We start from the raw sequence: 18,571 nt of genomic DNA, 5'->3' as shown, positions 1-18,571 counted from the left end.
GGGCACCTCTCAGGGTACACAGAGTACCTTGTAATCGGTCTGATTTCTGATGGGCCAGATTTTCTATGTGCCATTATGAGAAAAAACTAGAAGGGTCGATTTAGACCATTAACCTTTCTGGCTGTCTCTCTCTGTCGCTCCTTTTTTTTTTTTTTCTTTTTAGCGATTTATTTCTTTTTTATTTGATTTTAGTAAAGTATAGTTGATTTACAGTGTTGTGGTAATATCTTCTGTATGGCAAAGTGAATCAGTTATACATATTCTTTTTCATATTCTTTTCCATTATGGTTTGTCACAGGATATTGAATATAGTTTCCTGTGCTACACAGTAGAATCTTGTTGCTTATCCATTCTATATATGAGTTTGCATCGGCTAATCCTGAACTCCCATTCTGTCCCACCTGTAGTCCCTTCCTCCACCAAGGCAACCACAAGTCTGTTCTCTGTATCTGTGAATCTGTTTTTTTTTCATAGATATGTTGATTTGTGTTGTATTTTAGATTCCACATATAAATGATAGCATGCAGTATGTATTTTCTCCTTCTGACTTAATTAGTATGTTCTCTAAGTCAATCCATGTTGGTACACATAGCATTATTTCTTTTTGATGGCTGAGTAATATTCCGTGTGTGTGTGTGTGTGTGTGTGTACTGAGTAATATTCCATGTGTGTGTGTGTGTGTGCGTGCCATGTATGTGTGTGTGTGTGCCGTGTGTGTGCCGTGTGTGTGCCGTGTGTGTGTGTGTGTGTACTGAGTAATATTCCTGTGTGTGTGTGTGCCGTGTGTTTGTACACCATATGTTTTTTAACCATTCATCTGATGGGCATTTAGGTTTTTTCCACGTGTTAAGTATTGTTGAGTGTTGTGAATAGTGCATGTATCTTTTTGAATTCGTTTTCTCTGGGTATACTCAGAGTGGGGTTGCTGAAACATATGGAAACTCTATTTTTAGTTTTTTGAGTAACCTCCATACTGTTTTCCATAGTGATTGCACCAGTTTACATTCTAACCAACAGTGTAAGAGGGTTCCCTTTTTTTCACAGCCTGTCTATCATTTGTTATTTGTAGACTTTTTAGTGATAGCCTTTCTGACTGGTGTGAGGTGATACGTCATTGTTGTTTTAACTTGTATTTCTCTGATAATTAGTGATGTTGAGCATCTTTTCGTGTGCCTTTTGAACATCTGTATGTCTTTGGAGAAGTTTCTGTTTAGGTTTTCCTGTCCATTTTTTGATTGGATTGTTTTTTGTTGAGTTGTAGAAGCTATTTGAATATTTTGAAAATTAAGCCCCTGTGCCATCGTTCACAAATACTTTCTCCCTTTCCATAGGTTGTCTTTTTTATTTTGTTTATATTTCATTTGCTGTGCAAAAGCTTGTAATTGACTTACATACCATTTGTTTGTTTTTATTTCTATTGTCTTGGGAGACTGACCTAAGAAAACATTGCTATAATTTATGTCAGAGAATTTTTTGCCTATGATCTTTTCTAGGAGTTTTATGGTATCTTGTTTTATAAATAAGTCTTTGAGCAATTTTGAGCTTATTTGTATGCATAGTGTGAGGGCATGCTCTAACTTCTTTGATCTATATGCAGCTGTTCAACTTTCCCAGCACCACTTGCTGAAGAGATTGTCTTTTCTCCATTTTATATTCTTGTCTCCTTTGTCAAAGATTAATTGACCATAGGTGTGTGAGTTTATTTTTGGGATCTCTGTTCTGTTTCATTGATCTATATATCTGTTTTTGGGCCAGTATCACACTGTTTAATCATAACTGTAGCTTTGTAATCAAAGCTTTGTCTGAAGTCTGGAAGGGTTATGTCTCCTGTTTTTGTTCTTTTTCCTCAAGACTACTTTGGCAATTCTGGGTCTTTTATGGTTCCATATAAATTTTAGGATATTTGTTCTAGTTCTGTGAAAAATGGGTAATTTGATAGCAATTACATTAAATCAGCAGATTGCTTTGGGTAGTATTGCCATTTTAACAGGATTCTTCCAACCCAAGAGCATGGGATATCTTTCCTTTTCTTTGAATCGTCTTTAGTTTCCTTTATGAAAGTTCTCAGCATGCAAGTCTTTTACCTTCTTGGTGAGGTTTATTCTTTTTTTTTGGATGCAATTTTAAAAGGTGTTTTTCTACATTCCCTTTCTGCTGTTTCTCTGTTAGTGTAAAGAAATGTCACCAATTTCTGGATGTTAATCTTGTGTCCTGCTACATTGCTGAATTCGTTTATCAGTTCTAGTAGTTTTTGTGTGGGGTCTTTAAGGGTTTCTGTATAAGGTAGCATGTCATCTGTGTATAATGATAATTTTACCTCCTCCCTACCAATTTGAATACCCTTTTATTTCTTGTCTGACTTCTGTGGCAGGGATTCCAATACAATCTTGAAGAGAAGTAGTGAGAGTGGGTATCTTTGTCTGGTTCCAGATTTTAGTGTGAAGGCTTTCCACATTTCACTGTTGAGTATTATATTGGCTGCAGGTTTGTCATAAACAGCTTTTATGTTGAGGTATGTTCCCTCTATATCCATTTTTGTAAGGGTTTTTTAAAAATCATGAATGGATGTTGAATTTTATCAACTGCTTTTTCTGCGTCTGTTGAGATCATTGTATCGTTTTTGCCCTTTCTTTTGTTGATATGATGTATCACATTGATTAATCTGCATATGTTGAATCCTCCTTGTGATACTGGGTTGAATCCAGCTTGGTCATGGTGTGTGACCTTTTTTATCTGTTGTTAGATTCAGTTTGCTAATGTTTTGTTGAGAATTTTTGCATCTATATTCATCAAAGGTATTGACCTGTAATTTCCTTTTTTTTTTTTTGGTAGTGTGTCTTTGTCTAGTTTTGGTATTAGGGTGACAGTGGCTTCATAAAACGTCTCTGGGAGTATTCCTTCCTCTTTGGTTCTTTTGAAGAGTTTGAGAAGGATCTGTGTAAGTTCTTTGCATATTTAGTAGAATTCTCCTATGAAGCCATCTGGTCCTGGACTTTTTTTTTTAATTACATATTCTATTTCTAGAGATTGGTCTATTCAGACAGTTAACCTTTCTTTAGAAGGTTAGTTTTCCAAGCAGTCATTTTTGTATCTTCTTAAACCTGTTCCAGTTCTTTATATACAGAGCTTTGGTTGAGGAATTCTGAAGAGAAGATAGACTCCCAGAAGAACTGACCTATTTTGAGGGGAGAGAAAATGATTCTTAGATCTCCAATGAGAAGCAGTTGATTTTTCTAAATATTTCCATTAGTCTCCACCATGATAAAACTAATCCTTGACCTCCACAGCTTTTGTGTAGTCATTATGAATAGCAGGCTTTGTGAATGGCTGACATTCCAGGCAAATGAACCATAAATTTAATATATTTTACTCTTAATCCACTTGCTTGTTTTAACAACAGCCAGATAATTATCTGTTGCTGCATTGTGCAAGATGCTGTTGCAGGCTTTGAGAATTCATTAGTGAGAAGATACCTGGTGGCTGCCCTCACAAAATTCATAGTCTTTTAGGGAAGATAGGTAATTAAAGAAGTGATTACAACATGATGTGATTGGTACTATAAGGGAAGTAAAGTGGGGACAGTTGTTGAGACTGGAAGATGGCTTTTTGTATATAGTCATTCATGGATCAAATTATTCAAACTAAACTAAGTCTATCTTTGGGTTTTTTTTGAGCAATAATAGAACTTTGTGTATGATTTAGAGGAGCCCTCACTGAATCTCATATCCATAATTATTCAAGATAAATTGAGAAGCATTGTGATTTAGAATGTCTCTATCATATATAATTGACCTTAATAACCTAAGTAACATTAAGACTTTTGATTCACAGTTTTACCTGATCAAAAGGTAGTCTTTGTTTTAAGGTAACATTTTGTGTTGTTGTTGTTCAGTCACTGAGTTGTGTCCAATTCTTTGCGAACCCATGCACTGTAGACCATCAGGCTTGTCTGTCCATGGTATTTCACAGGCAAGAATACTGGAGTGGGTTGCATTTCCTTCTCCACGGAATCTTCCCCACCCAGGGATCAAACTTATGTCTCCTCCATTGGCAGGCGGATTCTTCACCACTGAACCACCTGGAAAACTTAGCATGCTTTTTAACTCTAGCCTTAATTACAGATATGATTAAATAATGCTACTCTCTTGCCTTTTCTGTTTTCAGGGAAGGTATTCATGTAAATCAAGAATCGCTGCAGATATCTCCCTATATAATAGAGCAGTTCATTGACCTCTTGTGTCAGTTCAGCCCAAACCACGTTATTGAGACACTGCAAGTCCTTGAGTGCTACCGCCTAGAAGAAACTATTCAGGTAAGACCAGTGCTGTAGAGAAGGAAAGAGTCAATGTTTATCATTCACTATTTTACAGATGAGCACAGGGAGATGCATATGTTAAATCAGTTGCCTGAGTTTATGCCCAGTATGTGCTAGCATCGAAGATTGAACCCACTTCATTTGACTCCGTGGTGCATGCTTTTCTTTGCTGTGATAAATTGCCTCTCTGTTCATTCTGGTGAAGTCAGAAACAGCACATGCCAATAATTGTTGTTAATCAAGTTTCACAGGCATTTTAGCAAACAGGACAAACACAGAAAAAGGAATACAGTAAAAATATTAAAAGGGGAAAACCAAACTCTTACTTCAGACACTGATGGTTAGATAGTTCTGTGATACTGTCGTGAGACTTATGAGACTAAATGGCAATTAGCGCAGTCATTGCCTTGATTCTCTTTCCTTGTTTCTTCCATTTCCAAATGGAAATGTGTGTGTGTGCACATGTGTGTATGTATATATGCACACATGTTCTAATCTACCATAAGAGGCTATATGTTCCCTGTTTAAAATTTGTTTTTTAGCTGCCATTATGTCTTTGCCATCAAAACTGATGAAACAGTAACCTATATTTTCTGCATCCACCTCCTAAACTCCCCACATGATTCAGTTCAGATTAGTCGCTCAGTCGTGTCCGACTCTTTGCGACCCCATGAACCGCAGCATGCCAGGCCTCCCTGTCCATCACCAACTCCCGGAGTCCACCCAAACCCATGTCCCTTGAGTCAGTGATGCCATCCAGCCATCTCATTCTCGGTCGTCCCCTTCTCCTCCCGCCCCCAATCCTTCCCAGCATCAGACTTTTTCCAGTGAGTCAACTCGTCACATGAGGTGGCCAAAGTATTGCAGTTTTAGCATCAGTCCTTCCAATGAACACCCAGGATTGATCTCCTTTAGAATGGACTGGTTGGATCTCCTTGCAGTCCAAGGGACTCTCAAGAGTCTTCTCCAGCACCACAGTTCAAAAGCATCAATTCTTCGGCGATCAGCTTTCTTTATAGTCCAACTCTCACATCCATACGTGACCACTGGAAAAACCATAACCTTGACTAGACAGACCTTTGTTAACAAAGTAATGTCTCTACTTTTTAATATTCTGTCTAGGTTGGTCATAACTTTCCTTCCAAGGAGTAAGCGTCTTTTAATTTCATGGCTGCAGTCAGCATCTGCAGTGATTTTGGAGCCCAGAAAAATAAAGTCAGCCACTGTTTTCACTGTTTCCCCATCTATTTCCCATGAAGTGATGGGACCAGATGCCATGATCTTAGTTTTCTGAATGTTGAGATTTAAGCCAACTTTTTCACTCTCCTCTTTCACTTTCAAGAGGCTCTTTAGTTCTTCTTCACTTTCTGCCATAAGGGTGGTGTCGTCTGTATATCTGAGGTTATTGATATTTCTCCTGGCAATCTTGATTCCAGCTTATGCTTCCTTCAGCCCAGCATTTCTCATGATGTACTCTGTGTATAAGTTAAATAAGCAGGGTGACAATATACAGCCTTGACGTACTCCTTTTCCTATTTGGAACCAGTCTGTTGTTCCATGTCCAGTTCTAACTGTTGCTTCCTGACCTGCATACAGGTCTCTCAAGAGACAAATCAGGTGGTCTGGTTTTCCCATCTCTTTCAGAATTTTCCACAGTTTATTGTGATCCACATAATCAAAGGCTTTGGCATAGTCAATAAAACAGAAATAGATGTTTTTCCGGAACTCTCTTGCTTTTTCGATGATCCAGCATGATTAAATTGTTCTAAATTATGAAATATTTCAGAATATGCAGAAGTGTGCAAAATATCAAATACATATGTGCCTATGAACCCAACTCTTTAGATACTAATATTTTGCCATACTGGCTTCAGATCTTTGTTGTTTGTTTTAGAAATAGGAGAAAAATCATCCTTCATCTGTCATGTCTCCCCTGAGGTTACCACCAACCTGAAGATGGGAGGTTTGTTCTTCCCATCCTTTTTAAAAAATTTTTCCTATATATGAATTGAATTTACCTATAAAATACAAGTTACAGTTTTATATGCTTTTAAGTTTTCTATTAACAGTATCATAATAATCCTATTGCAAATTGCTTTTTGTTAATTTTTTGTTTATCAATTTTTATGCATGTAGCTGTAGTTCTTTCATTTTCTGTTTGTGATGCAAAAACAGTTTATTATGACACCATTTATATAAAATTAGGTAATGTTTGCAATAGAAATGATCAGCTACATCCATGGGAATCTAGCATGTCATACAGAGGAATAAATATTTTAACAAATAACACTTGGTTGTCGTGAACAGTTGATCAGAAATTTTGTTTTTGAAAAAAGAGCCTCAAACTAAACAGTAAAAGTTTTGCATTGTCAGAGTAGTTCTTTCGTTTTAATATCTGTTGAATGACCGTGCCACAGTTTATATATTTTCCTATCAGAGTGTTGCCAGTTTTGTGCCATTATAAACAATGCTTACTCTGGACATCTTTGTCCATATCTTCTAAGTACCCATCTGAGATTTCTCTAAGTAGTATGCCTGAAAGTGGAATTCTTTAGACAATAGAGTAGCTTAATTCTACTCATATTGCCAAGTTGATTTCTTGCTTGTTTCCATTCTCATCATTAGTGTTTGAAATGTGCTATTTTTTTATATCCTTGCTGATTTCTAGTATTTTAGACTTCTTACTTTTTGCCAGTATGATTATTATCATTGCTTGTTCAAGACATTGCATATCTTTCCATATGTTTAGTGACACTTTGGATTTTCTTTTCTCTGAATTATGTATTCATATCATTTGTCCAGTTTCCTATTAAGATTTTGCCCTCTCTTACTGATTTCTAGAAGCTCTTTCTAATTTCTGGATCTCTAGTCCTTTACTGATTCTGTGTGTTGGAGATGCCCTCTTCCAGTCTGTTATTGCATGTCTTTTAATGTGTTTTTAGTGACTTTTATTTTATCAGTCTTTTCCTTTAGTGTCAAAATTTTGTGTGTGTGACCTTTATTTCCTACTTGAATGGCATTAAGAATGTCCTCTTATATGAGTTTTGTAGTTTGAGACTTTTTTCATTTAGACATTTAATACATCTGGAATTTATTTTTGTAAAATGGTCAAGAGAGGAATTTAAATATATATTTTTCCATGTACATGGTTAACGGTCCATGTGGCTTTTTTTGGCTGTGGTAGGTCTTCATTGTTGCGCAGGCTTTTATCTGGTTACGGTGAATGGAATCTGCTCTCTAGCATGGGCTTCTCATTGCGGAGGCTTCTCCTGTTGAGGAGCATGGATTCTAGAGCACACAGGCTTCAGTAGTTGTGGCGCAGCAGCTTAGGTCATTAATCCATTTTGAGTTTATTTTTGTGTATGGTGTTAGAGAGTGTTCTAATTTTGTTCTTTTACGTGTAGCTGTCCAGTTTTCCCAGCACCGCTTATTGAAGAGACTGTCTATTCTGCATTGTGTATTCTTGCCTCCTTTGTCATAGATTGGGTGAGCATGTGTGTGTGGGTTTATCTCTGGGCTTTCTGTCCTGTTTCTTTGATTTTTATTTCTGTTTTTGTGCCAGTGCTATACTGTCTTAACTGTAGCTTTGTAATATAGTGTTGAGTCAGGGAACCTGACTCTTCTAGCTCCTTTTTTCTTAAGATTGGTTTGGCTATTTGAGGTCTTTTGTGTTTCCATATATATTGTAAAATTTTTGCTTCTAATTCTGTGGAAAATGTCATTGGTAATTTAATAGGGATTGCAATGAATCTACAGATTGCTTTGGGTAGTATAGTCAATTTCACAATATTGCTTCTAATCCAAGAACATGGTATATCACTCCATGTGTTTGTGTCATCTTTGATTTCTTTCATCAGTATCTTATAGTTTTCTGAGTATAGGTCTTCTGCCTTTTTAGGTAGGTTTATTCTTAGGTATTTTATTCTTTTTGTTGCAAAGGTGAATGGGATTGTTTCCTTAATTTCTTTTTGTGATCTTTCATTGTTAGTGTATAAGAATGCAAGAGATTTCTGTGCATTTATTTTGTATCCTGCAACTTTACCAGATTCATTGATTAGCCTTAGTAGTTTTCTGATCCTAAAAGACTAAAGGCAGCTAAAGGCATCTTTAGGATTTTCTATGCATAGTATCATACCATCTGCAAGCAGTGACAGTTTTACTTCTTTTTCAATTTGAATTTCTTTTTATTTTTTTTCTTATTTTTTTAATTTTTATTTTTATTGGAGGCTAATTATTTTACAATATTATGTTGATTGGTTTTGCCATACATTTACATGAATCCGCCCTGGGTGTACATGAATTTCTTTTTATTTCCTTTTCTTCTCTGATTGCCATGGCTAAGACTTCAAAGACTATGTTGAATAATAGTGACCAAAGTAGACATCCTTGTCTTGTTTCCTGATCTTAGAGGAAATGCTTTCAGTTTTTCACCATTGAGAATATTGTTTGCTCTGGGCTTGTCATGAAAAGAAAAAAGTGTTGGTTGCTCAGTCATGTCCGACTCTTTGCAACTCCATGGACTGTAGCCCTCCAGTCTCCTTTGTCCATGGAATTCTTTAGGTAAGAATACTGGAATGAGTAGCTATTCCCTTCTCCAGGGGATCTTCCTGACCTAGGGATCAAACTCCAGTCTCCTACATTGCAGGCAGATTCTTTACCATCTGAGCCACCAGGGAAGCTCATGGACTGGTCGTTTATGGCCTTTATCTTGTTGAGATAAGTTCCCTCTATGCCCACTTTATGGAGATTTTTTTTTCTTTTTATCATAAATGGGTTTTGAATTTTGTCAAAAGCTTTTCTGCATCTGTTGAGATGAACATATGGCTTTTATTCTTCAGTTTGTTAACGTAGTGTATCATGTGGATTGATTTATGAATACTAAAGAATCCTTGCATCTCTGGGATAAATCCCACTTAATCATGGTATGATCCTTTTAATGCATTGTTAGTTTCAGTTTGCTAGTATTTTCTTGAGTGTTTTTGTGCCTATATTCATTAGTGATACTGGCTTGTAAATTTTTTTGGTAGTGCCTTCGTCTGGTTTTGATATCAGAGTGATAGTGGCCTGATAATATGAAATTGGGAGTGTTCCTTCCTCTGCAGTATTTTGGAAGAGTTTCAGAAGGATATGTGTTAACTCTTCTCTAAAAGAGCAAGAGAGATCCAGAAAAACATCTACTTCTGATTTTATTGCCTATGCCAAAGACTTTGTGTGGATCACAACAAACTGTGGAAAAGTCTTCAAGAGATGGGAATACCAGACCACCTGACCTGCCTCCTGAGAAATCTGTATGCAGGTCAGGAAGCAACAGTTAGAACTGGACATGGAACAACAGACTGGTTCCAAATAGGAAGAGCAGTACATCAAGGCTGCATATTGTCACCCTGCTTATTTAACTTACATGCAGAGTACATCATGCGAAATGCCAGACTGGATAAAGCACAAGTTGGAATCAGGATTGCTGGGAGAAATATCAGTAACCTTCAGTTCAGTCTAGTCGCTCAGTCGTGTCCAACTCTTTGCGACCCCCTGAATCAATAACCTTAGATATGCAGATGGCACTACCCTTATGGCAGAAAGTGAAGAAGAACTAAAGAGCCTCTTGATGAAAGTGAAAGAGGAGAGTGAAAAAGTTGACTTAAAACTCAACATTCAGAAAACTGAGATCATGGCATCTGACCCCATCACTTCATGGCAAATAGAAGGGAAACAATGGAAACAGTGAGAGACTATTTTCTTGGGCTCCACAATCACTGCAGATGGTAACTGCAACCATGAAATTAAAAGACGCTTTCTCCTTGAAAGAAAAGCAATGACCAGCCTAGACAGCATATTAAAAAGCAGAGACATTACTTTGCCAACTAAGGTCTATCTAGTCAAAGCTATGGTTTTTCCAGTAGTCATGTATGGATGTGAGAGTTGGACTATAAAGAAAGCAGAGTGCTGAAGAATTGATGCTTTTGCACTGTGGTGTTGGAGAAGACTCTTGAGAGTCCCTTGGACTGCAAGGAGATCCAACCAGTCCATCCTAAAGGAAATAGTCCTGAATATTCATTGGAAGGACTGATGCTGAAGCTGAAATTCTAATCTTTTGGCCACCTGATGCAAAGAACTGACTCATTTGAAAAGACCCTGATGCTGGAAAAGATTGAAGGTGGGAGAGGGAACAACAGAGGATGAGATGGTTGGATGGCATCATTGACTCAATGGATATGAGTTTGAGTAAGGTCGGGAAGCTAGTGATGGACAGGGAAGCCTGGCATGCTGCAGTCCACGGGGTCGCAAAGAGTCAGACATGACTAAGCAACTGAACTGAAATACTTGATAGAATTCACCTGTGGAGCAGTCGGTACCTGGACTTCAGTTTGTTGAAAGTTTTTAAATCGTAATTTTGGTTTTGGTACTTGTGGTTGGTCTGTTCATATTATCTATTTCTTTCACTTTCAGTCTTAAAAGGTTGTATCTTTCTAAGCATTTGTCCATTTCTTCTAGGTTGTCCATTTTATTTGAATATAGTTGTTTGTAGTAGTCTCTTATGGTTCTTTGTATATTATTGGTGTCGGTTTTAACTTGTTTTTCCTTCCGCTGTTAATTCCTTCTTGTGTATTTTAAATTCTTCTTGTTGTATTCTTCAGCTTTGATAATCCTCTTTTCTATTTTCTTTTTGTTTCAGTTATCACTGTGTTCATCTTATTTTCCCACATTCAGATAGCATTTTATTAGTAATGCTTTGAACTCTTTTCAGGTAAATTATTTATCACTTTTTGTTTCCCATCCCCTTAATGAATTTTTCTCTTTCATCTGTAACTCATTCCTGTTTTTTATATCTTGTTTGACATTCTCTTTTTTTCTCTGTGAGATTATGTGAAACAGTTCCCAGTCTTGAAGGCATGTCCATATGTGGGAGCTTCCCTATGAAGTCTGCTTGTCCCCAGTGGCATCGGTGGAAGAACTAAATTTAAAGTGAGCATAGGCTGCATCATTCCCTGTTTTGTGCTATCAGGCTCTATATTGCTGGCATGCAGGGCTAGAGTCACTGCCCCGTCATGGGTGATGCCAAGGCCTGAGGGTCTGGAGCAGGGTTTTCTCCAAATGTGATGGTGATATTTGCCATGGTTCGGGATATGGCTGGGACCTGAGGGCTTGGGACTGCACTTCTAAGATTGTTCCACTTTTTTTTTAATTAGCAATTGTTATTTACTTATGGCTGTGCTTAGTCTTCATTGCTATGCGTGAGCTTTCTCGAGTTGCGGTGAGCAGGAGCTACTCTTGTGGTGAAGGGGGGCTGTTCTTCCTTGTAGTACATGAGCTTCTCGTTGCAGTGGCTTCTCTTCTTGCAGAGCACGAGCTCTAGGCCCCCAGGTTTCAGTCGGTGTAGCACACAGACTCAGAGTTTGCTGCTTGAGGGCTGCAGCGCACAGGATTAGTAGCTGTGGCACACGGGCTTAGTTGATTTGCAGTATGTGGGATCTTTCCAGGATTGAATCTGTGTCCCCTGCCTTGGCTGATGGATTCTTAGCCACTGGACTACTAGGGAAATCCAGTTTGTTCCCCTTTTTTTCCTGGTGTGCACACATTGGCACTTATGGCAGAAAGTGAAGAGGAACTCAAAAACCTCTTGATGAAAGTGAAAGAGGAGAGTGAAAAGGTTGTCTTGAAGCTCAACATTCAGAAAACTAAGATCATGGCATCTGGTCCCATCACTTCATGGGAAATAGATGGAAAAATAGTGGAAACAGTGTCAGACTTTATTTTTTTGTGCTCCAAAATCACTGCGGATGCTGATTGCAGCCATGAAATTAAAAGACGCTTACTCCTTGGAAGGAAAGTTATGACCAACATAGATAGTATATTAAAAAGCAGAGACATTACTTTGCCAACCGAGGTCCGTCTAGTCAAGGCAATGGTTTTTCCCGTGGTCATGTATGGATGTGAGAGTTGGACTATGAAGAAGGCTGATCGCTGAAGAATTGATGCTTTTGAGCTGTGGTGCTGGAGAAGACTCTTGAGAGTCCCTTGGACTGCAAGGAGATCCAACCAGTCCATTCTAGAGGAGATCAGTCCTGGGTGTTCATTGGAAGGACTGATGCTAAAGCTGAAACTGCAATACTTTGGCCACCTCATGCGACGAGTTGACTCACTGGAAAAGACTCTGATGCTGGGAAGGATTGGGGGCGGGAGGAGAAGGGGACGACCGAGAATGAGATGGCTGAATGGCATCACCGACTCGATGGACATGAGTTTGAGTGAACTCCGGGAGTTGGTGATGGACAGGGAGGCCTGGCGTGCTGTGATTCATGGGGTCGCAAAGAGTCGGACACGACTGAGCGACTGAACTGAACTGAACACATTGGGTAGAGGCAGGGTCAGGGCCAGAGTGGCTGAAGCCACACTAATAAGCTAGATCCGTTTCTACCTTTGTGCAGTTGTATCAGCAGTGGCAGTCTCCACCCTAGTTAGAGGCAGGCTGAGGGCCTGAGCTGGTTCCAGTCTTTCCTGATGCTTGCACTTATGTGTGTGCAGGCAGTGACAGTACTGACGTGACTGGAGGAAGGGTCAAAGTCCAGGCATCTGCTGCTCCCTCCCAGGTACAGGCATGCACGCTAATCCCTGCAGTGGCTCCCCGCTCTGGCTAGATGCAGGGCCATGGCATGAGGTGGCTCCACTCCCTCCATGGCCACTTGGGCTCATTGGAAATTAAATTTCTAAAAGGAAATTTTTTGAAATGACCTTTTAAAAATTGGTTAGTGCTGGTATGTGCTGTTAATGTTTGTGCATTGTTTTCCAATCTTGTATTTTTTTTCATTCCCTCATCAGATGTCTGGGAACTCTGGGATATCACTGAACAGAAGCAGTGATAATATGCATTCTCTCCTTATTTCTGATTTAAAAGGAGATGTTGGAGAAGGAAATGGCAACCCACTCCAATATTCTTGCCTGGAAAAGTCCGTGGACAGAGGAGCCTGGCAGGCTGCAGTCCATGGGGTTACATGACTGAGCATGTGTGCATGCAGGTGGAGGGAGATGGGTTGGTAGCAATAAACTGGTAGAACTAAAAAAGATAAATAATAAAAGGGGATGTGTCTAACATTTTGTATTAAGTATGGTGTTTATTTTAGGATTGTAATAGATGATTTTTATTAAACTAAGAAAGTTCAGTTACCAGTTTGGGTTACAGTGTTTTGTATTGTTTTCATTTTTGTCAGAAATGGATGCTGCATTTTATTACTTTTTCCGCATTTATTAAGATGATTACATCTTCCCTCTTTGATCTGTTCACGTGTTAATATGTTATTTGTTTCTTTCTTTTTTCTTACTCCTGAGAAAGTTTAATTCTAATTTATTAGTCTTTTCAAAGACTAACATAGAATATTTTAAACCTCATTGTTGTTTCTTTTTATGACATTCTTTTCTGTATTTATTTTCTTTTTTCTTAGCTTAGCAGATATTTCTTTTTTTACTTATTAGGAACTCTTGGTTTATTAATTTTTATTGAGAATTAGCTAATTCCCACAGGCTAATTTATAGTGTTTTCATTGTCATTTTGTTCTAAATATTTTATGAATAGATACACTTATAAATTTCTGGTGTATATTATTACTATTTATGTATACATGTTACTTTTTGTTTAGTGGATATACATAATTCAGGTGCATAACAACTTTTTAAATAAGTGAAAAGAGAATGAATGTCTTTGGCTCACTTGTAGTCCCAAATGGGCCACTCTAAGACTAGAAAGACAAATATTTGCATGTTATGCTGTAGAGTATCAGTAATATACTGTTTAGCATATGAATTCATTATTTATTATCATGGAACTTTTTCATCCTTAATAGGATATTTTGACTCCGCAAACAAGATTTTTCAACAAAAACTTTATCTTTTTTTTTCTTTGCTAGATTACCCAGAAGTATCAGCTTTGTGAAGTTACTGCTTATTTATTAGAAAAGAAAGGAGATATTCATGGTGCCTTCTTAATAATGCTAAAGGTAACATTTTACTGTTTGCTTTGTCATATTTCTGTCTAGCCCTCTATTCATTTATCAGTGTTTTTTTCTTGAGATAAAATTGGCATATAACATTGTGTAAGTTTTCATCAATCAGTTTCTTATGTTTCAGAGTAAGTTGCAGACAGCAGTACATTTTATCCCTAGATATTTTTATCATGCATGTCTTTAACTTGAGTCAATCTTTCTTTGTATTTTTTTAAGGTAAAATTTATATCCAATAAAATCCTCCAGTTTTAAATGTACCATTTAATGAGTCGTAACCAGTGCATGCACTTGTTTAACTCCAGTGCCTAACAAGATAAGAGAATATTACCTTCAGTCCAGAAAGTTCCTTCACAGTCAATTCCCAATTATGTCCCCTCAGAGAGAACAATTTGAATTTTTTCTCTGTGGATTAGTTTTGCCTTTTTTGTTCATTCATACTAAAGGAATCATCCCATAGATACTCTTGTATAATTCTTCCATTTGAAATAATGTTTTTAAGATTTGTCTCTGTTATTACATGTATTAGTTCCTTTTATTGTTGAGTAGTCTTTAATTGTATGACTACATCACAGTTTATCCATTCTCCTGTTGATTGACACCTGAACTATCTCTAGTGTTTTGCTATTATGAGTAAAGTTGCTATGACTGCTCCTCTACAAAAATGTTTTCCTTTCCCTGGGGTCAGTACCAGGGAATGGAATTGGTGCCTCACAAGATAAGTAGAGGTTTAGTTTTATAGGAAATTAGCAGACCTCTTTCCACAATGGCTGTAACATTTTATGTTCCACCAATAATGTATGAGAGTTCTGGTTGCTCTACATTCCAACAGCAGTTGGAATGGTGTTATATCAGTTTTGTAAAAAATTTAATTGTTATGAAATAAAATTTAGCATTTCAGTGGCATTAAGTATATTCACATTGCTATGTAACCTCGCCACCATATCTCTTTTTCAACTTCCCAAACTCATTAGACCAGTTACTCTTCCCTGCCTGCTAGCCCCTGGCAACTACCATTCTACTTCAGACTCTGGGAATTTGATCACTAGGTACCTCACATAAAAGGAATTGTGTCTAGCTTATTACAGTTAGCATAATGTCTTTAAGATTTATTCATATTGTAACACATCAGAATTTCATTCATGTTTTAAGGCTGAATAATATTCCATTATATATACACTACATTTTGTTTTTCCATTCATTCAACAATGGACACTTGGGTTGCTTCCACATTTTGATTGTTGTGAATAATGCTGCTATAAACATGGGTGTACTAATATCTTCTTGAGTCCTTGCTTTCAGTGGGATTACTGAATATACACCAGAAGTGGGATTGCTGAGTCAAATGGCAATTCTATTTTTAATTTTTAAAGAACTGCCATACCGTTTTTCTGTAACGACTATTACCATTTTACATTCTCACCAGCAGCGCACCAAAGTTTCAATTTATCTTCACCAACACTTGTTATTTTTTATTTTCTTGGTAATAGCCATCCTAATGTGTGTGATTATATATCCATTTTTTTAAACATTGTCATCTAGCTAGGAATAGATTAGGGATATCCTATTTATATTTTAAAAAATAGTTCACATTAGCTTCACAAATAGTTCACATGGCTAGTGTTTTTCTAGCCATATAATTGTGAAACAGGCCAGGAACAGTATTCCACAGAGAATTTGTATAGGCTCTTAACCCCTTTTAATCTCTAGGTTACTCTTTCATCTTTTTTTTTCCTTGCAATGTATTTGTTGATGATACCATGAACCCAATTTTAAAGGATAAGTAAATGTATTCTTGGCATGGATGGGAAATGGAGAAGTGGGAGATCTTTGCAGGGAGTGAAATGATCGTTTGTAAAATACAAAGAAATACAAACTGCTAGGAGATGAGCCAGTAGCTTTACTAGGGCTCAGCTCTCAGTGTATAAATAGGCAGGTCAGTCTGGAAACAAAGACTTGATCCAGATTTGGAAAGATTTTGTAGGACATGCTAAAGAATTAGGGCTGATTGTGCTTTCACCCAGGATGAACTGAAGGTTTTTGAACAAGAAACTGATGTGATGTTGTTTCATAAAGACTGCTCTGTTGACTGTAGGAGGATCTGTGGGATGCAGAGAAGGAGGACGTAAAACTGGAAGCAGAGAGCACTTAGGAGGCTATTGCAGCAGTGAATCAGGAAGGCTTGAGTGGGTGTGACGGTTCTGGTGAAGTGAAAAGAGAAGGTGGATTTAAGAACTTATTAATCATTGGAATATGGTATGGGGTGAATGAGAGGGAGCAGTTAATGATGATTCTGATTTTTAGTTTACCATTAGCCTATAAAGGACCTCAAGGAAAGGAGCAAATTTGGGCTAGAAGGGATATATTAAGGTCAACTTCAGTCCATATTAAAAAGCCTTCGGAATATCAGTTAAGGGTGTCTGAGGATCTAGAATTCAGTGGAGTAGTGGATGCTACAACTACATATCTAGAAGACGTCACACCCAAGGCTGTGCCCTATGCTGTGGTGATAGACTTGTCATGTCCTTTTTTATTTGCTGCTGCTAAGTCACTTCAGTCGTGTCCGACTCTGTGTGACCCCATAGACGGAAGCCCACCAGGCTCCCCTGTCCCTGGGATTCTCCAGGCAAGAACACTGGAGTGGGTTGCCATTTCCTTCTCCAATGTGTGAAAGTGAAAAGTGAAAGTGAAGTCGCTCAGTCGTGTCCGACCCTTAGCGACCCCACGGACTGCAGCCTACCAGGCTCCTCCATCCATGGGATTTTCTAGGCAAGAGTACTGGAGTGGCTTGCCATTGCCTTGCACCCATCCCTTTTTCTCATAATTGAGTGTGAATTTTATTCCCTTACCCAGAGCATGGATTAACCCTAATCCCCATTACTGTGCCTAAAGAGTGTCAGTGATGACTATGTGGTGGTACAGCAGAAGCAAAAGTGGGGCAGAATACGTGATATTTGATATTTTGGGTCACTTCCAGTACTGCTAGCTATGCTTTCTCTATACACAGATGTTCTCCTCTGAATGACAGAGATCATTCTTAAAAACCTTGTTGTTTCTTGGATTTTACCTTTAAAATATGTTAATTCAGGTGTTGGTGGATTAGAAATATAAAGTGTTCCTTTTACCTCCTAGAGACTACAAAGCAAACTTCAAGAGATAATACATCAAGATGAAAGTAAGTTCTTGAGTGTAATTTGCAGTTTCTTTTTCTGTGGACCCCATGTTTTAAAATGTATTAAATGAAAAACTACATTTACTAAGTAATAATTGATCTGTATATTACTGTTTATCATTGATGCAAATTTTGACTTGTTTTCAAGGCTCATAACAGGAAGTAATATGAACCATTGTGCTTTTGTGATGCTAATTGTCAGTACTAGAGGTCATTTCATTATACAGAAAATTAGATATTCTTCACTGGTATTAATTAATTTTTGGCCATATTTTTTTTTCCTTTTTTTTTTTTTATTGGAGGCTGATTATTTTACAATATTATATTGGTTGGTTTTACCATACATTGACATGAATCCACCCCAGGTGTACATGTGTTCCCCTTCCCAAACCCTCCTCCCACCTCCCTCCTCCCCTTATCCTCCCTCTGGGTCATCCCCGCATGCCAGCCCCGAGCATCCTGTAATATGCGTCGACCCTGAACTGGTGATTCGTTTCACATATGATAATATACATGTTTCAATGCCATTCTCCCAAACCATCCCACCCTCACCCTCTCCCACAGAGTCCCAAAGACTGTTCTATACATCTGTGTCTCTTTTGTTGTCTCGTATACAGGGTTATCATTTGCATCTTTCTAAATTCCATATATATGCGTTAGTATATTGTATTGGTGTTTTTCTTTCTGGCTTACTTCACTCTGTATAATAGGCTCTAGTTTCATCCACCTCATTAGAACTGGTTCAAATGCATTCTTTTTAATGGCTGAGTAATGTAGTTCTTATGTTTTGGTTATTATAAATGAGATTCATAACTAACATTTTAAAACTTACTATAATGTGCTGAACAACAACAAAACAGAGCTTCTAATCAGTAAGTAATAGCCAATGTTTCTGTTTTGAACGTACTTGATTTTAGCAGAAAGCGTTAGAACTTGAAGTTTAGGATCTTGAATGACTTTGTCACAGATAGATATGTAATTTTTATTGTATTCCTTGATACTAAAAAATTGTTTTGTAAAAGTGTGGTAAAATAAGTGCCACATAAAATTCACTGTTCTAACCATTTTTGAGTGTACAGTTCACTGGCAGTA

At 37.6% G+C, this 18,571-nt stretch overlaps 1 protein-coding gene across 9 annotated transcripts in view; it reads left to right on the top strand.

Annotated features, from left to right (window-relative positions):
- VPS8 (VPS8 subunit of CORVET complex) overlaps positions 1–18,571 on the top strand; it is a 313,442-nt gene that overhangs the window by 184,400 nt on the left and 110,471 nt on the right. For all 9 annotated transcript variants that reach the window (XR_016038004.1, XM_088838472.1, XM_055408827.2 and 6 more), the window contains exons 36-38: positions 4,165–4,312; positions 14,215–14,304; positions 17,440–17,482. Coding sequence is in view for 8 of the 9 variants with exons in the window: in XM_088838472.1 (XP_088694598.1) it covers positions 4,165–4,312; positions 14,215–14,304; positions 17,440–17,482 (281 nt within the window). In the remaining variant the exon portion in view is untranslated. The remainder of the gene's footprint in view (positions 1–4,164; positions 4,313–14,214; positions 14,305–17,439; positions 17,483–18,571) is intronic.

This window comes from Moschus berezovskii, chromosome 1, assembly GCF_049115385.1.
Source record: "Moschus berezovskii isolate FMDL1 chromosome 1, NW_MosBer_1.0, whole genome shotgun sequence".
In the NCBI taxonomy this organism is placed as follows: domain Eukaryota; kingdom Metazoa; phylum Chordata; class Mammalia; order Artiodactyla; family Moschidae; genus Moschus; species Moschus berezovskii.
Note: the sequence above shows the minus strand (reverse complement) of the source record. Positions and strands in the feature narration are given on the sequence as shown.